The sequence below is a fragment of the Quercus suber genome, unplaced genomic scaffold (genome assembly GCF_002906115.3).
Source record: "Quercus suber isolate HL8 unplaced genomic scaffold, Cork oak 2.0 scaffold_97, whole genome shotgun sequence".
Lineage (NCBI taxonomy): Eukaryota > Viridiplantae > Streptophyta > Magnoliopsida > Fagales > Fagaceae > Quercus > Quercus suber.
In genome coordinates this window covers 1,074,548-1,083,743 of record NW_027069562.1, presented here as the reverse complement: position 1 = coordinate 1,083,743, position 9,196 = coordinate 1,074,548, and the positions used below count along the sequence as shown (strand labels likewise).

General features: G+C 35.4%; 1 protein-coding gene across 1 annotated transcript; it reads right to left on the bottom strand.

Annotated features, from left to right (window-relative positions):
* On the bottom strand, positions 1 to 3,776 carry LOC111999849 (calcium-transporting ATPase 12, plasma membrane-type-like). The gene has a single exon (XM_024031959.2). The coding sequence runs from the start codon at positions 3,333 to 3,335 to the stop codon at positions 309 to 311; it is 3,027 nt and encodes a 1,008-aa protein (XP_023887727.2). The 5' UTR covers positions 3,336 to 3,776; the 3' UTR covers positions 1 to 308.
* Between the last annotated feature and the right edge of the window lie 5,420 nt (positions 3,777 to 9,196).

Below are 9,196 nucleotides of genomic sequence, written 5' to 3'. Positions count from 1 at the left end.
TTGATAAGTAATAAACTTCATTGAAAGCAGCTGCTTACTTCTTAATAACAATGACTTTATCTCAAGTTTGAGACCATGACTACTGAAATGAAAACAATAGCAAAGCACCGTACACATCTTTAAGGTATATAATTGTATTTTGACTTGATTGTATTTTAAATTTCTAATACAATTTTTCATTACTTATCAAAATGGAAAAAGGTGCGTAATACTTTCATGGCACAAACACCAAAGAAAGGAAAATATGAAGATTGTCTTGGTGAGGGGCGATGGCTAGTCTTTCAGGATGGAGAAGCACTTTTGTTTGCCTACTTCTTGCCTGAAACTGGGATGCACTTTACAAGACAACCAATTGGCCATGACAAAGCTGCAAGCCCAATGCAAGCACCCCATTGGCCCCAATTAAGTCTCTCAGTATTGGCAAACTTCTTCAGAAACTCCACCATCACCAGTTGAAGAACTATGGTGATCCCAATAATGGCTAAAAACAGCTTATTTTTAAGCATCCCTTTGAATATATTCTTCTTTTCCAATTTTCTTGCATTAAATTCATTGAAAACTTGGCAAAGGACAAAAGTATTGAAAATGAGGGTGTTCTTAACGTTCTCATTTACACCAAATATGAATTTTCCCCTAAATTGTAAAACCAATAAAGTGGTTACCTGATACATGGCTTGAGCCATGAGATTCCTCCACATAATTTTGGTTATAAGTGGCTTTGATCGACCAACCGGTGGCTTTGACATAAGATCATTAGTGGGTTTCTCTGTAGCTAATGCTAAAGCTCCCAGTGTATCCATTATTAGATTCACCCATAATAGTTGAACTGCAGTTAATGGGACCTTACCAGAAGAAACAGCTGCAACAAGGTTGATGATAAGGGCAGCAACGTTCACCGTGAGCTGGAATTGAAGAAACTTTTGAATGTTGGTATATATAGCCCTTCCCCACCTTAATACTGTCACCACAGAAGTAAAATTATCATCCAAGATGACTATATCTGAACTTTCTTTTGCCACTTCAGTTCCCTGGATTCCCATTGAAAGTCCAATGTCTGCTTCCTTTAGAGCAGGTGCATCATTGGTTCCATCACCTGTGACTGCAACAACATGACCTTTCTGCTTCAAGCATTGAACCATCAGAAGCTTGTCAAAAGGGGATGACCTCGCCATTACATGGATTTTATCAACCTTTTCCATTCTCTCTTCAGGTGAGTAATTCCTGAATTGTACCCCTTCAATTACAGCATCATCATCCAAATCTTCATCATGATTGAGAATCTTGCATTCAAAAGCTATAGCCTTTGCTGTGTGCACATTGTCACCAGTTATCATTTTGATATTCACCCCAGCAGCTCTACAAGACTCCACAGCAGTACTGACTCCTGGTCGACATGGATCCTTCAAGCCAACTAAGCCTAATAATGTCAGTCCAGTTTCTTCAAGCTTCTCAAGAACTTGTCCACTTTCTTCTGCGACTTCTTTGTGGGCAAAGGCAATGCATCGTAGACTATTTTGTGCCATATTCTTAATAATAGTCCCAAATTGCAACCTTTCTTCCTCATCCATTACATTTAGCACCCCTGCTCTATCATAATAAGTTGAACACGTAGCCAATATCATTTCAGCAGCTCCCTTCCAATGAGTATGAATGGTCTTTTCATTGTTTCTCTTCACTAAAACCCCGCTTCTCTTTTTCGCTGAATTGAATGCCTCTACATGGATTATGTGATAATCTTGCTTTACTTCTTCAATACTCATACCCAAATTAAATACAGCCCAAGAAAGAATTGCTTTTTCAGTTGGGCTACCTAAAATCTCTGGAACTAATGTAGAATTTGGTTTGTAAACTGTACCAGTTGTGTTTAAGCCAACTGCTTGTTGTAGTAGTTTGAGTATATTACCTGTCAAATTCGGATAATTGTCATCTTCTACGGCCTCCTTTCCGAGCCAAAATTTCGTAACTTTCATTTCGTTTTGTGTAAGGGTGCCCGTTTTGTCTGTGCAAATTGTTGTGGCCGAGCCCATTGTCTCACAAGAAGATAGTTTTCTGACCATAGCATGATCAGCCATCATGCACTTCATAGAATAAGCTAGAGTTAGAGTAACAGCCAGAGGCAAACCTTCCGGAATAGCCACTACAATAATAGTGACAGCCGCTGACACAATGCTCACCACAGCATTCATCACATCATCAAACTTGGTCTTACTGCCATTGAATTCCTTTTTTCCCTTGTCATCTCTGGTGTTTCCTGTGAAATACCGAATAAGCATAACAAGAAGAACAAGTGCAGCCACCACCAGCCCAACTTTCCCAATATAAGAAGCTAACTGGTTGAGGCGTGCTTGCAGTGGCGTCTCCTCATTTGAGTCACGGTTTATTGAACTCATCATCTGGCCCCACAGAGTGTTCATGCCCACAGAAGTAACAAGCATGAAACCAAAGCCATCTGTGACCTTTGTGCCTGATAACATAAAGGGATTCCCTTCATCAATCTGAATGTGATCACTTTCACCAGTCATGCTAGACTCATCCAGCTTCAAGGAATGCCCTTCCAAGAACAAGCCGTCTGCGGGAATTTGATCACCAATCTTTAAGCACACAATATCACCCACAACAACATCAAATATTGATATAGGTTGGCGCCTCCCATCTCTCACAACTTCCACTTTTACATCACTGCTCTTTGTTGAGAGCTTCTGAAATTGCCTAGATTGCTTGAAGTCACTCACTGCTGAAACAGCAACGACCAAAAACACAGCAACAATGATACTCCCGCCATCATACCAACCATCTTTCCAGCCATGTTGCTTGATACCAAAGGCAAGAGAGAGTACAGCACATGCCAAAAGTATTAAAATAGTTGTATCTTTAAGTGCCTCATACACAAATCTGAGAAACTTTTTTGCTGGTGGTTTTTGGTATTTATTGGCACCAAAAACATTCTGTCTATGAATAAGATTAGCCTCATCACCATGGATACCACTTTTTACATTAGTTTCAAGAATTAAAGCAATTTCTTTAACCCCACCAAACTGACTCAAAGACTCAAAGTTTTTGTCCCTTACAGTGTCACTAAGCTTTTTTGTATCAACAGTGAGCAACGAAGAAATGGATTTACAATGCATGTCAATGGCAACGTAAGAGAGGGTGCGCAAGAGAGGACCATCTTTGTCAAAAGCTTTCTTGTTCAAAGAAGCAAGAACTCTGGTGATGTATATGACAGTGAAAGCCAACCGCCATCTCCGCTTGTGGGTCTTGGAGACTGACCAGTCTTCTTCATCACATATGGCTATCTCGTCAGGTTTTCGAAACCTCAAAGTAGACATGGCCATGGAGTCTAGTAAGTAGAGAGTGAAGGAGAGCGCAAACAGAGGCTAAAAAGCACAAAGAGAATTTAGCCGTTAATGGAAAAAATAATTATCAAAGTGCAAAGAGAGAAGCAATGTGTTTTGGGATGTATAAAAAATCACGAGTAATGCTTATAACAATTTCTTTTGTATGTGCGGTTGTTATTAGGTTTGAAGAACTTATGAATTATGATAGAAGAAACCTCTACTAATGCTACATATGGTCCAAGTCTGATCAGAATAACTTCACTATAACTTAACTTCTCCAGAGGGGAAAAAGAACAAAATTAAAGCACCGACTTAGAGTAGAAGACATACATAGAATATGTGGGCTACTTTTTTGTTGTTCTAGGGAAACTATTTGCGTACTGCAAAAGTTTCCCATGAATAACTGATGGTACACTACTCTCTTCGGCTTGTGCTTATAAGTGAGAAAGTGGGGAGAGTTGTCTTCGATGTGGGACTACAAAAGTTTCCTAGGGAGTACACAAATAGTTTCCTTGGGACAACAAAAAAGAAGCCCATAGAATATGTATATATTGTGCCAATTAGTTGAGGTACACGGTTCTTGGCAAGTTATTCCTAGTTGTAACTTATAACCAATGAAAAATGCCTATTTTGTTTTGTTCAAAAGTAAGAGATAAATCTTTAACGTGTTAATATTTCTTAGTATGCTTTCTCCTATATTCCACCAATCTCACTACAATATGATTTAAGGAAAGTTGCTTCGAAGCAAAAGGCCGCCTTTTGGAATCATTCACTTATAGAGGGCAAATGTCAGCCACATTTTTAGATTTTCTTGCTTTGTGATCGCTAGTTTAGACTTATTTGGGGTTTTCTTTTTCTTTTTGGCTCTTGGATACACAGTACATTCAGAGCTTGGACTATAATACTTTTTCCTCATTTTAAAATAATAATAATTATTATATGAGTTCACCCAGTAGGTGGAGAAAATATACTTTAATGTCAAATTATTTGGTAAGCACTCTTAATTAAAATATCTTGCTAATCACAAAAGGTGATAGTGAGATTCATGCATTCTTTTTTGCCACAATTTCATGTTTTCTATTAACTTTTTTTTTTAAGAGAAGTACTACGTCCACAATATTTTCACAATAAATCCTTTTCTTTTCTTTTTTAAGAAGGTTCACAACAAATTCAGCTGACAGGTTGTTACAGATTTTTAATTTAAATCCATCACTAAAATTACTTTCTTATGCACTAGTAACTGCAAATAACAACTTGTCACATAAAATTTATTGTGAAAATATTGTAGACGTATCATTTCTCTTTTTGAAAAATCTTTTCTATAAATAAATAAAAAAAAATTTAAAATTAATCTCCAGTTTCACATTGTAGGGCATAAATTCCTTCACTTTATATCATACATTTTCAAAAGAAGATATGCTATAATATAAAACTACATGAGTAGATTTTGGCATATTTTGATAAATAAGAAAGTTAAATCCAACATGATAATCTTCTTTGATACTTCATCTTTGTGTTATCACACTGTAAATCAAAATGTTTAGCATACATTTATATTCCAGCATATAGGTAATTAATTAATCAATCCAGAGTAATTAATTAAGCCCCATCAGCCAATCCATTAATAATGATGACATCGAAAGGCAATGTCCAGTCCATATCGCAATTCAACTTGAGCTCCAAGAAGCTCGCACGTCAATCAATCAATGTTTGAATATATAGGAGTAGGGCCTGTTGTGTTGACTTAACTTGAACTCTCTAAGAAACACGCTCACATTAAATAATTAAAATTAAAATTAAAAAATTTTGGATTTCCATCGCTTGTTATGCAAGATTTAAGGCGGCTTGCATGGATTATTTAACTTGATCCGTAAGTAATTTCTTTTGACTTCCAAGGCACTCCGCTTGAATCCAGTGTATCTTTTATAAAGAATAAAGAAGGAAGAAGACCTTTCCTCTCTGTAAAGCTTTTTACGTAAGCTTTGCAATTTCTCTTCTCTTTCGGTTACAGAAGAAACAAAGGAACAAAAGAGAAACGTGACTACGAATTCCACCAAAAAGCCATTGTCATAGTCGGAATCCTACGTGAATGTGAAAGAAATAGGCGGAATCGTGGTCCTACTACTTTTATGAATTCATCCATAAAAAATAAAAAGAAACAAAGATTTGCATCAATGTGAAGTAATTTGTATATTATACATAAGTTAATTCCCATTTTTTTCCCCTCTAATATACAAACAACAAAAACTAATAACTAACACTAGCAACTCTGAAACAATTAGATTTTGTCAATATGACCAACTGATACATGAAATTGAACCTTTAAGATGATCAAAGTTCGGGAATGCACAGTTGACCGAGAGTGGTGATATTCATGGAAAGGAGCCAAATATGGATTTTCTTGATGAGGAGATTCAAAAATCACAGCCGAAAAATTGCGGGCCCTCCTGATTTGAATAATCAGACCAAAAATAGAGAGCTTGACCTGGAGATGGATATGGAAAGTGCTTTTCACATAGAAAACTTGCATGCAATAGTGGACACTGAATCATCAAGTGGGGCCATAGGAGAGAATGCTTTGCATAGCACTATTCAACACATGGACACTAGCAAAGGCACGCTTCCTACGAAGACTGGCAATAGGGAAAAAACCACGCGGCCCACCAAAACGAAGCCCTCAGCACATGCAAAAACTCCTTTATCTGAAGTGGGTCACAAAAGGAAGAACGTAGATACGTGGGAAGACAACACAGAATTAGATGTTGACACTAATTATAGCCGCGTTTTTTACAAAAACCCAGCTATAGCTGTCAGCTTATGGGTTGTTAAAAGACGCGGCTATAGGTATTTCTGTAGCCGCGTTTTTAAAAACGCAGCTATAGGTAATAATTTTCCCTGCCCAAAACAAGACCTGTAATTCCTGCCACCACTCAACAGATGCAACCAATTGGAACCAACAAAACAAATTGCCAACACTCAACAATTCCCAACACTACAAAAATAAAGGTCTTATTTTCCTCTCCCTTCATAAAGTCCACATCATACAAAAAAGAGTAAAATTCCATGAAGAATCATTACTATGACATACAAACAAAACTTTCCATCATAGGAACACATCAATGACCTTCACAGGTCTCACCCTATAAACCCCAAATTACTATGACATCCAAACAAACCTGAAATCCAACAAAGAATAAATCAATAACCTCCATAGGCATTACCTTGTAAGCCCCAAATAGAGAAAATGCATCAGACCGCGACATTACTTAAATTAATTAGTTCTGAACAAAGATTGATGTTTAATCCATATTAGGTTCAACCCCAAACCTTAAGTTCACATTTAGGTCTAACTTCTCACCTTAACATTAAGGTTTGTGCCCTCCTAGAAAACTAAAATTTCATAAATTATAACAAGCATTATATCAAATTTCACTTCAATGCTTAGACAAAGTGCCATAGCCCCCCAAACAAGTGGAGCTTTTGAGCTTCCCACTTTGCTGAGCAACAAATCCCTACTTGCATCCTATACTACAAAACCCTTACACAAAAAGCATAGAAAAAGGAAGAAATACCAAAGCAAAGTTGACAATCTAGACATCCATCTGGGCCAGAAAATAAATAAAATCAAAACCAATACATGATGCACACAGCGGCACAAGCCATTATACTAGATGATCTACACATCCCTATGAGAAGAAACCAAATAAGCCCAAAGCATTATGCACCCAACTTCCACAGTTCCTCATAATCCTCAAACCAAATCATAAACACTAAAGCACTTGAGTATCCAGAAGCCATTCAATAAATTCAATATGCACACAAACACATGGCACAAATTAACTTTAAATTGAAAAGCTCATGTTGCAAAGGACAATTCATAATCAAAAACAAAGATATAATAATTTTTTAACAAATACAAGTTAATTAAGTGTCCACAATTAACTGGCAAGGATCCTAAATAAGGCCCTCATGTCAGCAAAGCAATACAAATGCTTGCCATAGAGTTCCACTTATTGATTATATACATATATATAAGAAATTTTATTGAGAAAAGACTACAATCATGATCAAGGACACAAAGGAGACAAAATAATTACAAAAAAAGAATTATGAGCTCCACTTATTGATGTGATCAATCATAGATTGATGTTTGGCTAAATAGTTATGGGATGTGATCAATCATAGATTGATGTTTCATTGAAACTTGAAACCACATTAAGTAGCAACNGAGAATTACACACAACTCTAGTGAATGAGTCGTATTCGATTCCAATTAGTCAGGTTCGGTTGAAAATAATTTCAAGTATAAACAGATCATCCTAATGAGTTGTGCGCAGATTAAGTCGATCAACTTACGGGTTGACGCATATTTTTTCACACGCAAAAATAAAAATAAATTTTAAAAAAAAACACTAAATGTTAAATAATAAAATAATAAAAATACTTAAAAATAAAAATTAAATAATCATAGATTTTTAAGTTTACACAATTCAAAGTTCACTAATAATTTATAACCATAAAAATTTAGGTGACTTTTCGTTAACTACCAAACCGACTCCTTCAAAACTTTCATATATTTGTACTTCTTTTTCTAACGGAGGAAAACACAAAACAACACTAAGTAGTAAGTATGAATCATAAAATGACACTGTCCAATGGCCAAAATGGCCATATACTGCTATTTGGCAAATATTTAGCAATACACTACTGTTGGTGAATTATTTAACAATCTATCTTTTTTAAACTCGAGTTTGTGAAACTTGAATTTGCCGTGTAACTTGAGTTCCAAAAACTCGAGTTCTTTGAAAAAATAGCTTTCAAATTTACCGTGTCATTTTTTATAGAACTCAAGTTCCATAAAAAATTTTACATGAAACTCGAGATTGTGAACTTGAGTTCCATCAAAAAATTTCCATGGAACTCGAATTTGTGAAACTCAAGTTTTAAAAAAGTGTTAAATCCCTAATTATTTCATAAAAAGTAGTAAATCCATACATATTTGAGTCGTGTTCGATTCAAATTAGTCAGGTTCGGGTTGAAAATAATTTCAGGTATAAACAAATCATCCTAATGAGTTGTGAGCAAATTAAGTCGATCAAGTTACGGTTTGACGCGTATTTTTTCACACACAAAAATAAAATAAAATAAAATTTTAAAAATACTAAATGTTAAAAATAATAAAATACTCAAAAATTAAAATTAAATAATGCATAGATTTTTATGTTTACACAATTCAAAATTCACTAATAATATTATAACCATAAAAATTTAGGTGACTTTTCATTAACTACCCAAACCGACTCCTTCAAAACTTTCATATATTTGTACTTCTTTTCTATCAGAGGAAAACACAAAACAACACTAAGTAGTAAGTATGAATCATAAAGGGTCCGTTTGGATTGAATTTATTGTTGCTGAAACTGAAAATTGAAAACTGAAAACACTGTAGCAAAATAATTTTTAAATGTGTGAATAGTGCCGTAGGACCCATTTTAATATTTTTTATTACGTGAATAGTGCATGAACAGTGCGTGAACAGTGCAAGAACTGTTCATGCACAGTGTTTTTTTCTCTCAGAGAGTCAAATAATGCGGCCAAAAAAAAAAAGAGAAAACGCGGATTGAGGAAACGTGGACGCGCAACGCGCAATCCAAACACCCTCAAAATGACACTATCTAACGGCCAAAATGGCCATATACTACTATTTGGGTAAAATATCTAGTAATATGTCACTGTTTGTGAATTATTTAACAATCTACCACCTTCTTGAAACTCGAGTTTATGAAACTTGAGTTTGCTGTATAACTTGAGTTCCAAAAATTTGAATTCTTTGAAAAAATAGCATTCAAATTTGCCGT